Source organism: Bison bison, unplaced genomic scaffold, assembly GCF_000754665.1.
Source record: "Bison bison bison isolate TAMUID 2011002044 unplaced genomic scaffold, Bison_UMD1.0 scf7180017864309, whole genome shotgun sequence".
Taxonomy (NCBI): domain Eukaryota; kingdom Metazoa; phylum Chordata; class Mammalia; order Artiodactyla; family Bovidae; genus Bison; species Bison bison.
In genome coordinates, this window is record NW_011494881.1 from 8,206,625 (window position 1) to 8,228,956 (window position 22,332).

Sequence of the window (22,332 nt, forward strand, 5' to 3'; positions counted from 1 at the left end):
AAAATCAGGAGATTTTGTATCAACTAGAAAATTGTGTAGAGAAGATGTGCCCAATCCATGCAAGAGATGAAAGAAAATAAATTTTTCCTCCGTGCAGTTAGCTCCCTAAACAGAAATCTTTCTAGGTTTGATAATCACATACTTAGGAGTTCCCTTTTTTCCATATGATTTTTCTTCTTTCTTGTATTTCCTTTCTTAACACCATCCAACTGGTAATCCAAAGTAGAAGTCTCAGGATTGTTTTCCCTCTGACACATCTTTTACTTCCAGTTATTTATCACATGTGATGTCTTCAACTTCGGAAATGATTCCTTAGCTTGATCACTTCCCTCTAGCCCCTTGTCTCAGCATCGGACTTACGAACTTTTCCAAAGGCTTGCGATGTGCCTGTCTCTCTTTCTCTCTCACTCTTTGTTCTTTTTTTTTTTTGCCCTCAAAAGATGTGATTTTCCCTCTCCACTCTTTTTAAAAAATATTTTGTTTATTTGGCTGTGCAGTTGTGTGTGGGGTCTAGTTCCCTGAGCCAGGGATTGAATCTAGGCCCCCTGCATTGAGAGTGTGGAGTCTTAGCCACTGGATCCCCAGGAAAGTCCCAGTCTGCCTCCCTTTAATCTACCTTGTTCTTAGAGGAGTGCTATTATCATTTAAAAATAAAATCTACCTTTCACACTATCAGTAAATAGATTTTAATAATTCCTAGTTGCCTACTGACTAGTACTGAAGCTTATTAGTCTGGCAGAGAGAGTTCGCTTCTGTCAGTTTTTACTACTTTGATTTTTACCTACATTTTAGTCTGTGTATAACTTATTTCCCTGAATATGTTAGAGTTTTGTTTTATCCTTAGCCCTGAATATTTTTTCTCCCATATCTGTCAAATTCCACTTCAGATGTTACTCTTCCCCTGCCTCTTTCATTCAGAACCACTCACTTCTCTGCTCTGTGTTTTGATTTGTATATAGTTCTATTTGTATTGTTGTATGGAAAAACTGCTATTTTCTTCCATTATAAGATGAAGTAGATTTTTAAATGTTTTTATTACAAACAGTTTCTATGCTTATTACACAATAAAAAAAAAGTATATAAGGTCTGTAATTGCTTCTACTTTGGAGTAAACCACTCTTAACACCTTGGTTGTAATCTTCTAGGTCCTTTTTAGTACACATATATATTGGGTAATTTTGCTTGCAGGATACACATACATATTGTAATTTTCTTGGGTTATATTGTACATATATTTTGGTTACTTAATATTTCTCAATTGAAATATATGGAAAGTGTCAGTAGTATAAGTCTACTTTGAAGAAGTAGACTGAATGTTGAAGAATGTTCAACTATTTAGTAGAATCAGTGCAAGGAGATCCAACCAGTCCATCCTAAAGGAGATCAGTCCTGGGTGTTCATTGGAAGGACTGATGCTGAAGCTGAAACTCCAATACTTTGGCTACCTCATGTGAAGAGTTGACTCATTGGAAAAGACCCTGATGCTGGGAGGGATTGGGGGCAGGAGGAGAAGGGGACCACAGAAGATGAGATGGTTGGATGGCATCACTGACTCGATGGACATGAGTTTGGGTGAACTCCGGGAGTTGGTGGTGGACAGGGAGGCCTGGCGTGCTGTGATTCATGGGGTCGCAAAGAGTCGGACATGACTGAGTGACTGAACTGAATTGAACTGAGAATCAGTGCGTACACACAGTAAAAAATCAAAATGAAAAATTAAACATTTTGAAATGGACATACCTTGTCTATCAGAATTCATCAGGATTTATCAGACCAAAATTTGAAATACTGCATACTGTAGCATGTAGGTATTTGTTGAAAAGAAATTGAAAAAAATAGGAGCTAATGGTAGTACCCATGTTATAAACTTGTATTGAGCATTTAAAAAAGTGATTTGGGTAAAATTTTAAAACAGTTGATTCTGGCATGTAGTAAATATTACATAAATGTTAGCTATGGAAACTAACCCTAGAACCTCAGAGGGTTCTAAGATCCTGTATGTTCAATAAATAAAACATGTTTCTTTGTTTCAGATATCTCAGTGCTTTTAATATGCTGATATACAATATGAATCTTCAAGATGAGAATAGAATACACAATTTCCTATGCTTATTTGGTCTTGTAATCCTTTTTCTCTAGAGCATCTTGAAAAGCTGGTATTCTTTTTAAACCATAATAGTCTAGAAGGTAGCCGCTAGCCTTGAGGCTATAGATGTTCAAGTGTAAGTTAATAAAGTTAAATGAAATTTAAATTTTTATTTGAAATAAAACATCAGTCACACTGCCTACCTTCCAAGCATGCAGTAGCTAGCTAGTGGCTGCCAGACTGGATGCACAGATACAGAACTTTTCACTATGAACAGAAAGTTCCTTTGGATGGTGCTGGGGGAATTGATAACAAAAACAAAGTAAACAGTACAGATTGTTGTTGGTCTACTGTGGTTTTAGTGTCTGTACTAAGTCTACCCCCCAGTTATTACCAAAATATTATATCTGATTCTTTGTTGTTGGAAGGAAGAAATTAATGATGGAGCAGGTAAGACATAACTTAAGGAAAGATTCTTGAGAGAGTGAGAAAGGATGGTGTTGCTGTAGCAACAACAAACTGGGGTGGCCTTCAACAGAAATTTATTCTCTTAAAGTTCTTGGGAAGCAGAAGTCTGAAATCAAGGTGTTAGCATAGTTGTACTCCTTCTGAAGTGGAGAATATTTGTCTCTTCCAACTTTTCATGGATGCTGGCATTCCTTGGCTCTTGGCCACATTTGTCCAATCTCTGTCTCCATCCTCACCTCTGTCTTCTCTTTTGTCCATTGTAAGAAGAACTGGCATTGGGGTCTGAGACTTAGCTGAGTAATTCAAGAGGGAGGATTTTACCTCCTCAAGATCCCCAAATCTTTACTTCCTGCAAGACCCCCCACTTTTTTTTTTTTTCCAAATAAGGTTACATTCACAGGTTCTGATATTTAGATAAATTGGCTTTTGAAAGTGGAATGACCTCAGACAGATAGAGCAATTAATCACTTAATGTTTATTTTGTCCACTGATTCTTCCTTTCTCTTCCAATCTCCAGTATCATTCTTAGCTGATAAATAGTTTAGAAAGTAATTCGAAGAGAACATTTCCTAGACTACCACAACTCCCACGTATCTGCATCTGGGACTATGTACTTTTTCTTCTGTCCTGTAAGTATTCAGTTCAGTTCAGTTCAGTTCAGTCACTCAGTCGTGTCTGACTCTTTGCGACCCCATGAATTGCAGCACTCCAGGCCTCCCTGTCCGTCACCAACTCCTGGAGTTTACTCAAACTCATGTCCATCGAGTCGGTGATGCCATCCAGCCATCTCATCCTCTGTCGTCCCTTCTCTTCCTGCCCCCAGTCCCTCCCAGCATCAGGGTCTTTTCCAGTGAGTCAACTCTTCACATGAGGTGGCCAAAGTATTGGAGTTTCAGCTTTAGCATCAGTCCTTCTAATAGATTAGTATTATTCCATTCAGTTCAGTTGCTCAGTCACGTCCGACTCTTTGCAACCCTGTGGACTACAGCACGCCAGGCTTCCCTGTCCATTACCGACTCCCGGAGCTTGCTCAAACTTATGTCCATTGAGTTGGTGATGCCATCCAACCATCTCATCCTTTGACTTCCCCTTCTCCTCCTGCCTTCAATCTTACCCAGCATCAGGGTCTTTTCCAGTGAGTTGGTTCTTTGCATCAGGTGGCTGACTATTGGAGCTTAACCTCTAGCTTCCAGTGAATATTCAGGGTTGATTTCCTTTAGGATTGATTGGTTTGATCTCCTTGCAGTCCAAGGGACCCTCAAGAGTCTTCTCCAACACCACAGTTCAAAAGCATTAATTCTTTGGTGCTCAGCCTTCTTTATGGTTCAACTCTCACATCCATACATGACTACTGAAAAAACCATAACTTTGACTAGATTGAATTTTGTCTTTAAAGTAATGTCTCTGCTTTTTAATATGCTGTCTAGGTTGGTCATAGGTTTTCTTCCCAGGAGTAAGCATCTTTTAATTTCATGGCTGCAGTCACCATCTGCTGTGCTTTTGTGGCCCCCCAAAATAAAGTCTCTCACTATTTGCATTGTGTCTCTGTCTATTTGCCATGAAGTGATGGGACCCAATGCCATGATCCTTGTTTTCTGAATGTTGAGTTTTAAGCAGGCCTTTTCACTCTCCTGTTTCACTTTCATCAAGAGGTTCTTTAGTTTCTCTTCACTTTCTACCATAAGGGTGGTGTCATCTGCATATCTGAGGTTATTGATATTTCTCTCTGCAGTCTTGATTTCAGCTTGTGCTTCATCCAGCCGGCATTTCACATGATGAAGTCTCCATATAAGTTATATAATCAAGGTGACACTATACAGCCTTGATGTACTCCTTTCCCTATTTGGAACCACTCTGTTCCATGTCCAGTTCTAACTGTTGCTTCTTGGCCTCCATACAGATTTCTCAGGAGGCAGGTCAAAAAGATAAGGTAAGGTGAAGTCACTCAGTCGTGTCTGACTCTTTGCGACCCCACGGACTGTAGCCTACCAGGCTCTTCCATCCATAGAATTTTCCAGGCAAGAGTACTGGAGTGGGTTGCCAGTTCCTTCTCCAGAGGATCTTCCCGACTCAGGGATTGAACGCAGGTCTCCCTCATTGTAGGCAGACACTTTACCATCTGAGCCACCAGGGAAGTCAGGAGGCAGGTCAAGTGGTCTGGTATTCCCACATCTAAGAATTTTCCACAGTTTGTTGTCATCCATAGAGTCAAAGACTTTAGCGTAGTCAGTGAAGCAGAAGTAGATATTTTTCTGGAATTCTCTTGCAGTTTCTATGATCCAGTGGATGTTGGCAATTGATAATCTGGTTTCTCTGCCTTTTCTACATCCATCTTGAACATCTGGAAATTCCCAGTTCACATACTGCTGAAGCCTCGCTTGGAGAATTTTCAGCATTACTTTGCTGGGGTGTGAGATGAGTGCACTTGTACAGTTGTTTGGATATTCTTTGGCGTTGCCTTTCTTTGGGATTGGAATGAAAACTGACTTTTTCCAGTCCTGAGGCCACTGCTGAGTTTTCCAAATTTTCTGGCATTTTGACTGCAGCACTTTAACACCATCATCTTTTAGGATTTGAAATAGCTTAGCTGGAATTCTGTCACCTCCACTAGCTTTGTTTGTAATGATGCTTCCTAAGGCCCACTTGACTTGGCACTCCAGGATGTCTGGCTCTAGATCAGTGAGCACACTATTGTGCTTATCTGGGTCTTTAAGATTGTTTTTTGTAAGTTCTTCTTAGAGGTATACAGGTACTGTTGTGAAAACTTTCTAGTGTGTGCTCCTCACGTCTGGCTCCTGTGACCACCAGCCTCCTCTCTCCATGGAATTTCCCAGGCTAGAATACTGGAGTGAGTTGCCATTTCTTACCCTATAGGTAAGAAATCCCTTCCTCACCCAGGGATCGAACATGCATCTCCTGTGTCTCCTGCATTGTCAGGTGGATTCTTTACCACCGAGCCACCTTGTCCACAGTTTGGGCTTTGCCAGTTGTGTTTATTGACATCTCAGGGTTTTATAGATGGGATTTGAAGGCAATTGGAAGTATAGAAGTGGGTATAGTAACTCTGTTTTCCCTATTCCTAATGTAACCATCTCTGTATTTATCCCTTTTTGCATTTTGAAGTTCTGTGAAAAGTTTCATTTGAGTAAAAAACCTCCTTCTGAGCTTAAAATTTTAAAGTTGTGAAAATAGCACTAGGACCGGTATCTTTCCTGAATACTGTATTCACATCCCAGTCTCTCTTCTTTGATCTTCTGTAACCCTTGCTGTCTGTATTGCATACATTTTGTTTGTGGATAACTTGGTATTTTTAAATTTTCTCTTTTTTCATGCATATTCATCCTTGTCCCTCCAAAACATATAAATCCTTTAAAATAAAGTTTATGCCTATGCCCTCTGGTTATCTCCCACAGCATCCAACATGTTAGAAATGTGTAGTAGGGAATATTGACTTGTCATCTAGATTATTAAACACCATGTAATTTGAGACATTTTAATCAGTTTACTTAGCCCTTTGAGTGTAATACTAGGGATTTACATGCATCACCTTGTATGAAAAGTACTATGTGTAGTTAGTATATATATCTTCCTTTATCAGATGCCAAAGTAATGAAGTATGAAAGCTTTAGATCATCTCTCTCTTCCTCTCTATTTGGCAGATACAGAAGCTGTCACCAAGCAGTTTTCCTAAGAATCATGCAACTCCATGTAGTTTTGTAATTCTTTAAGTTTTAAAACAGTAGCCTTTATGATATTTAAAATTTTTGAACTTATTAGGGCATACATTTGTAAGAATTTTAGAGTTCATTTAAAGTAGGAAAATATTCATTGCTTATAAATATTTAATAACTTACAAATTCTTATTTTTACCTTGTTTTTAATGTCTAATTATGGTCACCCTATGTATTTTAAAGTCTCATAATTGTACACTTGTGGAAAACAGTTAAGTATGGAAATTTAGGAAAGTTGTTTTCATATAGCATTTTAATTCATTTATTCAACATAATTATGTAATTCAAAAATTTCACTAAATGTAATTTAATGAGCTTCTAATCAGAAAAATTTGCATTGTGACAACTGACAAATGCTAACTTTTTTCTACTGTGATTTCCTTCTAGGTTTGATGAACTTGTAAAAAAATTCAAAGTTGAATATCATGCTGGTGGCTCTACCCAGAATTCAATTAAAGTGGCCCAGGTTAGTTGATTATTTTAAAGGTGGTAAAAGAAATTGGCTTAAAATGATTTGATACTTTTGGTCATTGTTCATAAGTATTTTAATCTATATGTTTGCTATAGAATATTTTTGTTGGTTTTAAATGTTTATTGTTTGTATATATTTCTTAATTACTTGTGGAATCCTTTGGTTATATTTTATCATGTTTCATGTTATTGATTTGTAGAAGGTCTGCATATTTTATAAATAGTATTCCTTTTTTGGAATTGGAAGTATTTTTTATTTGTCATTTATACTTTAATGACTTTTCACATCTTTTACTCTGCCAAAGTTCTTAGTGTTTTTTAATATAATTAAACTTGATGGCTTTCTTATAGTTCTTAGAATGGATGTTCTTATGGATACTATAAGTTTTCTTGTAGTATATATAAATACATATATATCTATATATCTGTGTATATTTATGTATAAGTTTATGCATCTGTGTCTGTATCTATATACATCTTCCAGTGGGTAACTGGACAAACTTATTTTGACATGTACTCTTTCAAGTTACCAGTGTAACCTAATTTTAAGTGGTAATGTTAGTGTTCTATTTAAAGTTCCAATTATGAAGAACAGGAAGAGCTTTATAAATCTCTGTTCTTACCTCTGCGATTTGTAAACTAGCTCAGAATCCCTCTAACTGCAGTCACAAGTGTTAACTCTCATGGATTCAGGTCATTTTGATTTTTTTTTTAATTGATTAATGCTTTCCCTTGCAATTTTAATTATGGGCTGAAGAAGTGGAGAATTGTCAAAGATTGAACTTTTATTAAATTTAGATATTTACTATAGTTATCCTGCATACTATCAAAGCTCAAATTTAATCATTTGATCATTTAAAGTGTTAAAATATTTTAGGTTGTAAAATGCTGTGTTCAGTGGCCTGAGGAGATGAGATCTTTTGTGTTTATCAGTGGATTTTGTTTGTTTGTTTGTTTAACATTCCAGTAGTCATTTTGTGATTTCAGGTTAACAGAAAAAAGACAGTTTACTTTTTGTACTTAGGTGTTTTTATTAGTCTTCTCAGGCTGCCACATCAACTGTATCTTAATCTTAGATTTCCAAGCCTCCAGAAAAAGTTTTCTATTGTTCAGGCCATCTGGTCTATGATATTTTGTTACATCAGGCAGAGCACACTGAGACAGGTTATATACCCAAAAGAATTAAAAGCAGGGTATTGACATATATGTACATGTGTGTTCATGCAGAATTATTCGCAATAGCTAAAAAGTGGAAGCAACCCACATGTCCTTTAGTGAATGAATGAATGGCTAAACAGAATGTGGTGCATGCATACAGTGGTATATTTTTCAGTCTTAAAAAGTAAGGAAATTCTGACGCATACTATAATATGAATGAATCTTGAGTGTATACAGTATGTGAAGTAACTTAGTCACAGGAGTATTAATATTGATGATTCCACCTATATAAGGCACCCAAATCACTCAAATGCATAGAGATGGTAAGTAGAACGTAATTTCTAGGGGTTACAGGAAGAGGAAATGAAGAGTTATTGCTTACTGGGCATAGAGTTTCAGTTTTACAAGATGAAGAGTTTAGAGGTGAATAGTGTGGTTGTACAACAGTGTGAATATATCTAATGCCATTGCACTGTATGCTTAAAAATTATTTAAAAAGATAAATTTTGTGTATGTCTGTTTTACCGTTTTTAGAAATAAATTGAAAAATAGACTCTAGAAATGCTTCTATAGGGTGTAGTATCAACTTTATTCAAGTTTTATATTTCCTTTGCTTATTTAACAATCACTGAGGCAACAAGAACGTAGGCTTGCTCTTGTGGCTATGGGAATCCATTAAACTGGGTTTGAGTTCAAACTTTGTTGCTTTACTGGCTGTGAAACCATGAGCAACTTTTATGAGCCTTTCATCTGTAAATGTGGAGTTTAATGCATATCTCAAATGAAAGTCATAAGGATTAATGAGATAATGAACATGTTAAAAAGTTATACTGCTTTTTAAGGGAAAGTTTGGAAACCACCAGAGTTGCAGGGCTTCTCCCCCTCCCCCCATTTTACTTAGTTAACAGACTAAACTTACGCATCCATGGACAGAACAACCAGATTTGTGGCTCTCATCCACTTAAAAATACTGTTTCAATCTAGTCTTCAGTTAAACATGTTATTTGGCTTTTTATTTCCCCTAATATTTTGAGAGTGCTTTTCCTTTCCTTCTGATTGATGATTCAGCTACATAATTGCCCAATTATAATTTATCTTTGGGGTAGCCAGAGAGGTTTGAAAAATGTTCCTATAGAAGTACTTTTCTTTAGAAGGAGAATTCTTCAGATTTTCCATGGCAGTCATTAATGGAAATAATTGATTGCTTTATATGTAAAGTAAATATTTATTGGCATCTGCTATGTACTAATCATTGTGCTTGGTAGTAGCTGGTATAAGCTGTGTCTTCTAAAGTTTAAGTAAAATTTGATACAGTATTTAGAACCTTAACGTGAACGGTTTTGATAAAGCCTTGCTTGAATCTAATGTGATGAATGAATGAGGTTGAACTGTAAGCTGTTTAAAAAGTCTAGCTAGAGATGTCCCATCAGGACAGGTTCCAGACTTTGTTTTCTGTTAGTGCATTTGATTCGTTGGTTTTGGGCTTTCGTCTTCTTTTCTTATCCATTTGTGTTCTCCTTCACTTCAGAGAACAACTGGATTGCTCTTCCATTTTCTCTATTATTCTAGGTGACTGAGAAACAAATACTGGGCAACAAATACCAGTTTAGTGTAACTATGCTAACTGAATGTCTTCCAGGTCCTGTGAACTGTAGATCTAAAATAGGGCCGAGCTCTATAATAGGAATTCAATCCTCATCAAAGTACTCATAAACCATTTAATTCTATATAGATTTTGTTAGTACATACCATGTGTAATATGTGTTTCCTGTGTGATCTTTTGTAATGGGTATTTTGAAAATAATTCAGTTCTTCTGTAAAGATAGGAAAAATAAAGATAGATGAAATTCATAGATAGTAAACTGATAGCTTTTAAGATTGAGGTAAAACAGGTTTTTTTTTTTTTCCCTTGCCCGTGCCGTGCACCATTTGGGATCTTAGTTTCCAACCAGGGATCAAACCCTTGTCTCCTGCAGTGGAAGCACAGTGTCTTAACCACTGGACTGCCAAATATAAGTAGTAAACAAGTAGCTTGAGAAACAGGCAATATTGATATGATTTGTTAAATATAAATAGCAACTAAGTTTGTAACCTGTAAGACTGCCGAAGAGGTAATAAAATGCTATGCTATAACAAACAGTGTTACTTACAGCTAGAAAGGGATGGAAAAACCATATTATGATCATATAATACTAGGCTGACAGTTACACCTGCCCTTGAAAGATCACTCATTAGTGAAACTTACTATGTCCTTATTTCTGGCCTCACAGGTATATAATTTCGGAAAGGGAAATAAAGCCATGACTACTCAGGTTATTTCCTAAGATTTAGTTTCCTTGTTTTATAATATCTGCCAAGGACTCCCATCTCTAGGCCCCGTTGCTCAAACTGTGGCCCTGTTCTCCTACCTATACCATTATCATCCGTCAGATGAGGTTAAAGGCAGATAATGTGTGAACATTCAGGTGGTGTGGTCCTTACCCTTGTTTGCACGTGAGCATTAACCTACTCCAACACTTTCCCTTGCTTCTTAGTGTGTATTTTAGATGGATGCATCTATGATTTCAACATCTTAATTTGGTCAGGAGGCCCTTTCTGTTCTGTGTCCTGTGGTATAGCTTGCTTATAAAGTACTTGAAGTCTACCAGGGCTTTAAGGTAATTTCACCACACAATACCAGGTTTAGGTCGATTTCTCCTTATTCAGTAGTTTAACAACAATAGCTTGCATGGTAGCTATATTAAAGATATGCTGAAACATTGAAAGGCAAAGTTACTTGGAATAATCATCACAGCTATTAAAGAAGAACTGAAAGTCCTATGGAGAGTAAAGGTTAACATTTGACGATGTAGAACTCATTCTGTCAGATCTTATCAGCAATCACACTTTGATATAAGTGATGTGACAAATCATGTCAACAGGAAAATGTTTCCATTAGCTCTTAGATAATTTAATTTGTTAAAACATGTTTTGAAGATTTTAATCAAACTGCAGGCAGCATAAAACAAATTAAGATATCATAATATTGTTGATATCATGCCCAAATATACTTTTTAGACTTTTCTTATCTGCATATTTGACAGACAGTGCAAATTTAAATTTTAACAGATTCTGTTCATTGTAAACTTACTAATGAAAATAAAAAGATTTTATCTTCTAAATATCCTACACATGTTGTATACAAAAAAGTGATGTGATTTGCTTACCTATGAGATTGGTACTTTCATAGAGGACGTTTGGTCACTTTTCAGTTTTTTTAAGTGTACCGATGCACTGAATGTGATTTTTGACTTTAAAAAAATGGAAGAGGATTGCCTCCTTGAACATGTGCCTAAAAGATGGCTATAATTATTGCTGGACCTAGAAAATATGTCCTGCAGTATAATATTTTAAAGATGTGATACAAGAAGAATGTCCTTGTCTGATGTACATTGAAGAGAATGCAGAGAAAGATTACAGTAAAACAAAAATTTATATGCCATTTCTCCACAAGTGTTTGATGATACTTGAAGAGGCCATAAAGAGGCTAAGAAAAACTCATACAACAAACAAATGACTCATTGTTGTGTGATAGGACTGCTTTTTATCTCAAGAGGGATAGAAGGTCACTTTGAAAGGGCAGCTAGCTTAAATAGGACTTTCTCAATGACTTTACTAAAACTGTGACTTACTTGGAATCCAGCTTGACAGCCCAAACTGCAATGACCATTGTGTTTTGAAGTGTTTTGAAATAATGTTCATCTTAGGCATGGATAGTATATGTAATGAATCTATCGATGCAAAGGATATGATTGAATAAACATTTGGAATGCTAAAACAAGCATTTAGATTCAAGGTAGATAAATATTTTGCAGAGCTAGAAATGGATTCTTATACATCTCAATGTCTGTTATTGCTAATAAGTAAAATCTAAAGTATTACATGTTCAGATGCTTTTGTTCAAAGAATATTTAGTTTCATGTCATCATGTTGGATGGACATCACGAATGTGGCCTTGATAACAGTAGAGCTGTAAGTCAGAGTGAAATTTACATTTAACTGTACCCAGTTTTATCACACATTAAAGGAGATGTTCTAATGGTTTTTGAATCAGTTCAGAGAAGTATTATTGGAAACAGAAATTTGAAATATTCTTTTGTTTTATGGGACAAAATGGAACAGGTTATTGTAATTTTTTTCTAAATTTTGTTAATATCTGTTCAATTCAAGTATACTTAACTCTTTAAAAATCTTACATTTATGTACATTAAGAATATACAGTATGGCCTATTAAAATTTAAATATCTAATAAAGAGTTAAGAAAAGTATACAATTTCAATTAAATACTATGGTGGTTTGCTCTGGCTGCCATAATAACATCATGGATTGGGCAGCTTAAAAAAAGAATTTAACTTTCTCACAGATCAGGGAAGCTTAGAAGTTTAAGGTCAAGGTGTTGGCTCCTTGGTTTCTTTTGGGTCCTTTCTTCTCTTGCTGCCTTTTCACATATTTGCCCCTCTGTGCATACCCCTTGTGTCTCTGTGTGTTTCTATTAATTCTTACAAAAAGACACTAGTCAGATTAGATTCAGTTCAGTTCAGTTGCTCAGTCGTGTCCAACTCTTTGCGACCCCATGATCCGCAGCACGCCAGGCCTCCCTGTCCATCACCAACTCCCAGAGTCTACCCAAACCCATGTCCATCAAGTCGGTGATGCCATCCAACCATCTCATCCTCTGTTGTCCCCTTCTCCTCCTGCCCTCAGTCTTTCCCAGCATCAGGGTCTTTTCCAATGAGTCAACTCTTCGCATCAGGTGGCCAGAGTATTGGAGTTTCAGCTTCAACATCAGTCCTTCCAATGAACACCCAGCACTGATCTCCTTTAGGATGGACTGGTTCGATCTCCTTGCAGATTAGGGCCTATAATAAATGTCTCATTTTAACTTAATGACATCTTTAAAGCCCTAACCTCCAAGTACAGTTGCATTTTGAAATCTTGGAGGTTAGGGCTTCAACATATGAATTTTGGAAAGACAGTTCAGGACAAGTCCTCATTTGTTATGTATCTTTTTTGGTAGTGTACCATTTTGATTCCCATCTTCTTTCCTTTTCTATATTTGTTTTAGTTATTTCCTTGGTGGTTACTTTGGGGAATTAGAATTTCATTCTAAACTTATAACAACCTAGTTTAAATAGTATCAACTTAGTTTCAATAGTATGAACACTTTGCCCCTTTATATCTCTATCCTCCATCTTTACATTATTGTCACTGATTATATCTTTATACATTGTGTGCTCGTTAACATAGATTTATAGTCACTATTTAATTCACTTACCTTTTAAATCCTATAGGAGGAGTTGCAGACCAAAAGTATAGTAATACTGGTTTTTATATTTGCCTGTGTAATTACCTTCATCATTTTTTTTTTATTTCTTGATATGTTTTTTTAAGTTATTGTTGTATGTTATTTCCATAACATCTTACAGAAGAACATGAGCAAACTTTTTGGACAACCCAATACTACCTGATGTGCTTTTACTTCAGTGTGAATGACTCCTTTCAGCATTTCTTATAGGGCAGGTCTACTATCAGCAGCTTCTTTCCACTTTGGTTTTTAATCTGTGAATGTCTTAATTTATCCTTTATTCTTATTTATTTAGTTATTAGTTGCACCATGTGGCTTGAGGGACCTTAGTTCCCTGATCAGGGATTGAAACTGGGCCACAACAGTGAAAGCCTGGAATCGTAACCAGCAGGCCCCCAGGGAGCGCACTGTCCTTTACGCTTAAAGGATAGTTTAGCTCTGTGTAGAATTCTTGGTTGACAGTTCATTACTTGAAATATGTCGTATCATTGCCTTCTAGTCTCCATGGTTTCTGATGAGAAATCAGCTTTTACAATTATTGAGGACCCTTTATTCTTGACAAATTGCCTCTCTCTGCTTTTAAGATTCTTTGTCTTTTGATAGTTTAGTCAAATCTTGGTACGGATCTCTTTCATTGTTGAGCTTCTTTGATGTATAGGTGCATGTATTTCATCAATTTAGGATGTTTTTGACCATTATGTCTTCAGTTATTTTCTTCTGCTCTTTCCTCTTTTCTGTGATTCCTATAATACATAATATCTTGGTATTCTTGATGGTTGTTGTTTTCTCTAATACTTCTTAGAGTTTGGAGCTGCCTGTCTCATCAATTGCTCCCTAATTATTGTTTTGCCATTATATACATACATATATATATACATACGTATATATATATACATACATATATATGTGTATATATATATGTATATAGCAAATATACATATATATAAAATACATATATTTACATATATAAAAGTCTGATATATTTGTTCCTGGGCTGGAATTCTAAAAAGTTGGTCACTGTTAAGGCCAATGGTCTATTGATTTCTGTTCTTATACTGGAGCTATTGGTTTTTGTAAACTATTGTTTCTTTGCAATCTTTATTGTATACCAGTGTTGTATACTTGCTCAACCTTTAGATCCTCAAGACAGCCTATGAGACAGAAAAAAACATGTGGTTTCTGTTTTAATGATAAGATTCTAATTAAATAACATAGATAAAATGTCATAGTGGTTAACAAAGCAGGTCAGCACTAGAACTCAGATGTTCTAACTGGAAACATCTGATTGCTCTCCTTACTGGAGATTTTTCTCTCCTCCTTAGTGAACTTTAGTTTTGACTTGTTCGTATGCTGCACTTCACGTGTTGTCTACTTCTTACAGTCTGCTTCAATTTGGGAAGAGTTGGAGGTTGTCAGAGAATCAAGTAGCCATCATTTTAAATACAGCTCTGAGTAAACCAGCTCTTTCTTTCATGCTTCTTAGGGACAGCAGTTTTTCTTGTTTGGATATCTTTTTGCTTCTTGACAGTTCATATTTTTTCAGACTTACTGAATTTTTCAGAAGTCTGATGACCAGATACATGTGGTATTCCTATATGGTTTTTAAGTTATATAAATCCACTGTTTTTAAGCTTCCTGTACATTTTTTAAAGATTGTTTATTTTTTATGTTTGGTTGCACTGGGTGTCTGTTGCTGAGCACAGGCTTTCTCCGATGGCAGTAAGCAGGGGCTGCTCTTTGTTGCAGTGCGAGGGCTCCTCATTGCAGTAACTTCTCTTGTTGTTGGAGCACAGGTTCTAGGTTCATGGGCTTCATTAGTTGTGGCTTGCAGCTTCAGAAATTGAGGTTCTCTAGAGTGTGGGCTTGGTGGTTGTGGCACATGGGCTTAGCTGCTCTACAGTATATGGAATCTTCCCAGACTAGGGATCGTACCCATGTCCCCTGCATTGGCAGGCGGATTTTTATCCACTGTACCACTAGGGAAGTGCTCTCACAAATTGATTTACTGATTTTTCTAATGTTCTATACTTGTTAAAATTTTGTCATTTTGGATATATTCTGGGTATCTAGTCAGATATTTTAAGTGCCTTCTCAGTCTTTGTTACCTGGAATATAATGTCTTTGGAATCAATTAATTCTCTCTTTCATCCCCTGAAATGTTAAGGCTATATGGATTTTTATAATTCTTTCTTCAATAATAAAGGGTAATCATTTTCTTATTACTTTAATAACTGTCATTTTCCTAAATATATTTTTCTTTCTCATTTGAAGCAAAGATCTTGGGCATCAAATAGTGCTTCTTTCTTTGCTGTAGTTTAAATCATTTATTGAAAACTACTAAATTTCTATATGTTCCTTGTCAAATAGCCCTCTCTCCTACATTTTTCTTTAGAAAGTATAATATGTTTCTGATTATAAATTTTCTTCCTTAATCATAGATATAAATCCATCAGTGATAGATTTGATTCTCTTCTTCACATAAGCATTAAACATTTCGCTTGATCTTTTCTTGAATTCTTATATCCTTCTAATTCTTCACATGGTTTTCTGATTATTGACTTTTTAGTCTTTGTATTTCTCATCTTTCTCCCAGTTAGTTAAGCCTTTGTACTGAAATTTTAACCAAGCTGTGTGTGTGTTTTTTAATTTTTGAGAGAAATCTTTTTTCTCTCAGTATTTTTATGTTTTATACAGTATGACTATGAGGGGTGTGTATTAGGAAGGGTACATTTTTTTTCATACAAATATCACTTAATCTTTCACTTTTCAGAATTGTTTTAAAGGTTTCCCAAACTCTTTATATATTGAATACCTAAAAACATTTTTTATAAAGTTTACAGTTAATATTGGATTGAATAGAAACATGTTCAACCCAGAATTGTAGGCTTGGTATTTTAAGAACCTTGTAACATTTCCAATTAGGTCATAGCATAATAGAGCACAGCTATGCACAGCCCTTAACACACAGCAGGTTTTCCTGGCATGTTGTTACCAGGCTGTGGTTACCTTGAACTGTTAGTGGTCCTGTTCACCCACTGGTCAGTGCTGCAGTGGTTCCCTCCCCCAGGTGATTAACTATCACTGAGGGACCATTAGTGGGCCCATTCACCTTATGATCAACAGAGTGGTGGTCCCCAGTCAGAGAGTACGATAAGAGTTTACCCTGGCCCTCTCCCCAGGGCTCTTTAGCTCATCCAGCATCAGGTCAGTGAGTGAGCTGGGGTGCCCAGGGAACAGGCTGAAGGCTCTGTCCTGCAGGGCTCCACTACTGGCCGGGCGCAGGCCTTGAGGCGGCAGTGAACCTCTCCCCAGTCTCTGCCTCTGCCACCTAATGGGAGCTGCCATCTGCCTATGTAACAGTTTACAGAACCTGCCTCTTCTGTGTGGGTGGCCTGTGGAGCCTGAGGGCCAGTTGGGTCCTGGGCACCTGTCTCTCCCAGTGATGTCAGCTGGAAACCCTGCCCTGAGGGAGCCACCAACTGAGAGCTGCCGCCTCTTAGCCAGGACCTGATCTCAGAGGGTCAAAGTTGTGCCTTGGGGTCTGGTCCTTTCTTGTCAAAACATAGAATAATGTTTCTTCGGTGGAGATTTAAAAGAATGTCATTACCTGACCATGACCTACTACCAAGAAGTTTAGGACTAACCTAAACTCTTCCTCACTTTTCATAGAAAAGGGCTTTGCTGAAAGCTTTTGGGGAGTTTGGGTTTTGGGGGTTTTTTTTGTTTTATTTTTAAAAATTGTTTATTTATATTTATTTTTGGCTGTGCTACATCTTCATTCCTGCATGTGGGCTTTCTCTTGTTGCAGTGTGCAGACTTCTCTTGCAGTAACTTCTCTCGTTGTGGAGCATGGGTGTGGGTTTCGGATTTTGGTAACTGCAGCTCACCGGCTCTAGAGTGCAGGCTGTGTTGCACCAGTGCACGTGGGATCTTTTCGACTAGGGGTTGATCCAGGGTCTCCTGCACTGGCAGGCGGACTCTTAACCACTGGACCAGCAGGGAAATCCTGAGTTTGGGTTTTTAAGGCATGAAGCACCCATCTCTTTGCATGGCCCTCAGTAAACCTTTCTTTGTTCCACATTCTGACATTTAGTATTGTTTGGACTCAGTGTGCGTTGGGCACACGGGCTTGTGTTTTAGTAACAACAGCGTTTAGAAATAAAAATTGATGAAAATCGAGATCCTCATCTTTATTTTTGTAGACTTTTTTTTCTTTTAAAGAAACAAGTCTATGTGGCTTTCCTATATGAATAAATAGTATTCTGATTATTTCATTTTCTGACCAATTTCACTGGAATAAACTATTTAGAGATTAAAAGGCATTTTAGTAGATATATCTCTGGGAATCTGGGAACAGTCTAGACTGCTTAGATCTAAAGAGAAGAAATGACATTGGAGTGATCAAAGAGAGTTCTCCCTTCTAATGCCTTACACCTGGAGCAGTTGTAGAAACATCAATAGCACAACTATATTTATAAATATCAGAGCAGAATGTGGCAGATGGTGATGCAACACAGAATCTTGTCAAACTTTTATGTCCCTAAAAAGAAGGTTTCTTTTAGTGCCTATTTTAATAATTTTAACTTGAATCTTACAAAATAAAGTTGACTCTTTATATTGTGAATTTCTCCTTGCAATTGAAAAAATTAAGTATGAATTAATATCTTGCTTCTTTGGTAATCTTTTTCTTTGTTGAATTAGACTGTGAATGACTGTTGTAGTAAACTGAGGTGAAAAAAGTAGTGTTTTGTTTTCCTAAATGATATTTTTCATGTGTTTGTGACATCCTTCTATGTTGTTAGATTCTTTAATGTAAAGCAAAACCCGATATTTTCTCTTTCTTCCTTAGCTCCCCATCCTCTTTTTCTCTTTCCTTCTTTCTGTATTTTTTGTCCTTTAGGACTTAATTTATGACTGTGTTTAGGGATTCTTTTGCCACCATTAGTAAAATATGCCTTTGGTTTTGTCTCAGTAGTTTTGGTGTGCTCTGAGGTTGTATAGTATAAATCTATACCTACATATCGTAAAGCATGCACTTAAAAAAAAAAAAAGTGTACCTTTTACACGTATGGACCTTAATGTGGTGCGTTGTCCCGTGGTATGAAATTAAACATGGTTACAGTTTGATGTTGTGTTTCTCCTGCCTAATAGTAAAGCAGCAAGTGCTTCAGTAAGGAAAACTGGAAATAGCAGGACTATTTCATCCAGGGGATAAAATTTTTTGCCTTGATTCTGTTTCCTGTTATTCTATTTGTAATTACATTTAAATAAGTATCTTGTTGATTAATTAATTAATTTTTTGGAACTGAAAAACAAAGTTGGGACCTCTTCTGGTGTACAGGTGAGTGCCTAGACTTTTTTTTTTTTTTAATAGGGTAAGTTTTTTTTTTTTTAAGACTTATTTATTTGACTGCACTAGATCTTCGTTGCTGTGTGCAGACTTTGTCTAGTTGTAGCAAGTGGGTGTGCAGACTTCTCACTGTGGTGTCTCTTATTGCTGAGCATGGGCTCTAGGCACACAGGCTGCAGTAGTTGTGGTGGTAAGACCGAGCAGTGGTTCATTAGTTGTGGGGCAGGGGCGTAGTTGCCATGTAACATGTGAGATCTTTGCGAAGCAGGGATTAAGCCTGTATCCCCTGCATGGGCGGGTGGATTCTTAACCACTGGACCACCAGACTTTTTGTTTGATTAGTTGGATAGTGAAGACGGTCTTTGCCGATTAAATGGTACAGTGGTACTGTCAACTGCCGTGTATTTTAAGACAAGCTTTTCTAGAGTATTTCTGTTTTCTTTGGTACTTTTGGTGATAAGGTATTTTGTAAAAGTGAAAAACAAGATAGTAAGTTTTTAGCTTAATATTGCGTAGTGGTGGGGGGCTTAGTGATGTTTTGTGCAGTAAAGAAAGCTGGAGAAGTGTAAACTTGGACTAGTTACCTGACCTTTTCAAGTTTCGGTTTCCTTTTCTGTAAAATGGGAATAATCATAGTACTCTTACAGGCTAACATTCTTAGAAGGGAAAATCATGACTCTCAGATATAAAATAAACACATGCCAACAATTTTATTTAAGTCATTGTTAATTAGTGTACAGGTAAGATGTTGCAGTTTATTTTAAGGAGAATTCAGGACTGGAGATACATGTGGTCCAGGGAATCAGTCTATAAATATGACGATGATGGGGTGACATTTCAGTTTTCATCTCTATTGATTTTAATTTTTTATTTTTATAGATAATAATTATTGCTATATATAATATATAATTATAAACTCCTGAAAAGGTGATAATATGATGTGTACTTCATGTTGCTGCTGCTATTTAGTCTTGTCCTACTCTGCAAATCCATGAACTGTAGCCCACCTTGGGATTAGCTTTGTCCATGTGATTTCCCAGGCAAGAACAGTGGAGGGGGTTGCCACTTCCTGCTCCGGGCTATCTTCTCAACCCAGGGATTCAACCCGCGTCTCCTGCTTGACGGATGGATTCTTTACCACTGAGCCACCTGCGAAGCCTATAATTAATGTTAGGGAAGAATAATTCTAATCTTTATATTTTCACAAATTTTATTAAGAAGAGCTGTTGACAAGTTCTTTGGTGGTAAAGAATCCACCTGCCAATGCAGGGAATCCAATGAGTTGGATCCAATGAGTTGGATCCCTGGTCTAGGAAGATTCCATATGAGGCTGGTCAGCTAAGCCTGTGTGCCACAGCTACTGAGCCTGTACCCTGGAGCCACAAGAGAAGCCACCGCAGTGAGAAGCCCACACACTGCAAGTAGAGAGTAACCCTTTCTCACCACAACTAAAGAAAGTCCATTGGTAGCAATGAAGGCCCAGCACAGCCAAAGATAAAGTAAGTAAATAAATATTAGAAAAGAATAATTGTTGAGTTGATAGCATAATTATTTTTCCTTTTTAGCCTGTTACTACAATTTATTATTGTAATATTTTTCTTCTGTTACTATTGTGTATTCTTTAAAATATAAGCATTATGAGGGCAGGCACTTTGTTTTATTCCTTGCTCTGTGTCCTTAGTATCTCCAGCAATCTGTGTGACTTAAAAAACTACAGTGAACAAACTTTGAGTGATGGAAGTGATTAAGAGACATAACCCTATATGAGAAAACTTATTTTTCTTTAGTGCTCGATTCTCTGGTTTGTGCTAATTTTATTTAGTTTGTTTTTTTTTTGGACAGGCTGAAAACGTAGCATCTTTACAAGCATAAATATTTATTTTAATCTAATTATTAATTTTTTTCTTTTAATGTCATGCATTGAAATGTTTTGACTGCAATATAAATAAAGTTTATAATAGTATAATCTTCAGAGGCAAAGATCTTTATTTTAGACCTGGTTATTCACTTTCATATTGAGTGGCCTTCAACTCTTTGAGCATTAGTTTCTTCACAAGTGAAATGATATGATAACTCAAAACATCATAACTTTATAGTTTATTAAGAAAATTAAATGTAATAATAGGCATAAATTACCTAGCAAGGTGCCTGATGCGTAGTAAGTGATCAAAAAGCTTAGCTTTGGGACTTCCCTGGTGGTCCAGTGGCTATGCAAAGGGTTCAAGTTCAATCCTTGGTTGGGGAACTAGATTCCATCTGCTCCAACTAAGACCTGGCAAAGCCAAATAAAACTAGTAAATAAATTAAAAAAAAAAAAAAACAAGCTTAGCTTTTACATAACTATTTTTGATTTGAAGGACTCACAGATGTAATGTGATGGTGATTTATCACATTAATAATAGATATGATAGAGTAAAATGTGGGACCCTAAAATACCCTTATCTAAGTTGGTATTCAGGATGTTTATAGTCTTTTTGAATACATGATATCATAAGATATTCACCATACCTAATAAAATAATGTCATGATTTTTACTTATGTTAGTGGGCAAATAAGCTAACTTCTGAGAGTTAAATCAAAGGTCTGAATTTTGCTTAACACATTTTATGCTATGTAAATAAGGAATTTTAAAGCATTTCTAAGACATGCTCATTTAGGGTTCCCCTTTAAGCCCTCAGTTTAGCTGATAATATCCAAAGTTAAGTGTAGGAAAAGAAGTTTTTAAAAGTCTTAGTTGAGTATAATTGCAAAATGTTCTTATTTCCACCAGAAGAAATTCAGAGTGTGTAAAAGAAAATTCTTAAGACAGAGTTTTTATTTTAACAGTACTATATGAATAGGCTTTTGAATATAATAGCTTATTGATAAAATTTTTGAATTTGTAAATGAATCATCTGTTAAAATCTTTAGAGTTCATATTAAATCTTAGGAAATTGTTCTTCATTCTTCATATATAGTCTGTGTATTGTAGTTCACTGTCAACTTTACAGTGTATAATAATGAATTGTTAAATTGAGAATCTGTGATAGTACTTTCCAGGTTCTGTTTATTTGCTTGATACTCATCTTTACTGTAAGAAAGTGAGCTAAGTGAATTCCCTGGCTGTCCAGTTGTTAGGTCTTGGTACTTTCACTTCTGGGGCCTGGGTTCAGTCCTTGATTGGGCAACTAAGATTCTGCAAGCTGAGTGGCACAGCTAAAACATAAAAAAGAGTGAACTAAACTGTTTGTTTCCTAGGACCTACCCTGTGCATTGCTGCTTTTTAGGTGACGACACACTCTGAACTCCCCACTCCCCACTTGTTTCTTTTGTTTTCCCCCTCAGAGGCATTGTTGCCATCCATTAAGAGCCAATAATTTCCTATTTTCTAATTTTATTCCTGTACCAGTCAAGATACTCATTCCTTCTTTGACATTTTCAGGACATTGTATTAACATTGATTTATAAAATTATTTGATTATGTATCTGTTTAATATTTATATTGGGCTTCCCAGGTGGTTCAGTGATAAGAATCTGCCTGCCAAGCAGGAGACATGGGTTCAATCCCTGGGTCTGCAAGATCCCCTAGAGAAGGAAATGGCAACCCACTCCACTATTCTTGCCTGGGAAATCTCATTGTTAGAGAAGCCTGGCAGGGTGCAGTCTATGGGGTCGCAAAAGAGTTGACCATGACTTTGCAACTAAACAACAGCAACAATATATTATTAAGAAATGAAAGGCCTGA

General features: G+C 36.4%; 1 protein-coding gene across 2 annotated transcripts in view; it reads left to right on the top strand.

Annotated features, from left to right (window-relative positions):
- The window catches only part of ADK (adenosine kinase), a 550,542-nt gene that overhangs the window by 171,003 nt on the left and 357,207 nt on the right, over window positions 1–22,332 (top strand). For both annotated transcript variants that reach the window (XM_010852351.1, XM_010852352.1), the window contains exon 4: window positions 6,673–6,751. In XM_010852351.1, coding sequence (XP_010850653.1) covers window positions 6,673–6,751 — 79 coding nt within the window. The remainder of the gene's footprint in view (window positions 1–6,672; window positions 6,752–22,332) is intronic.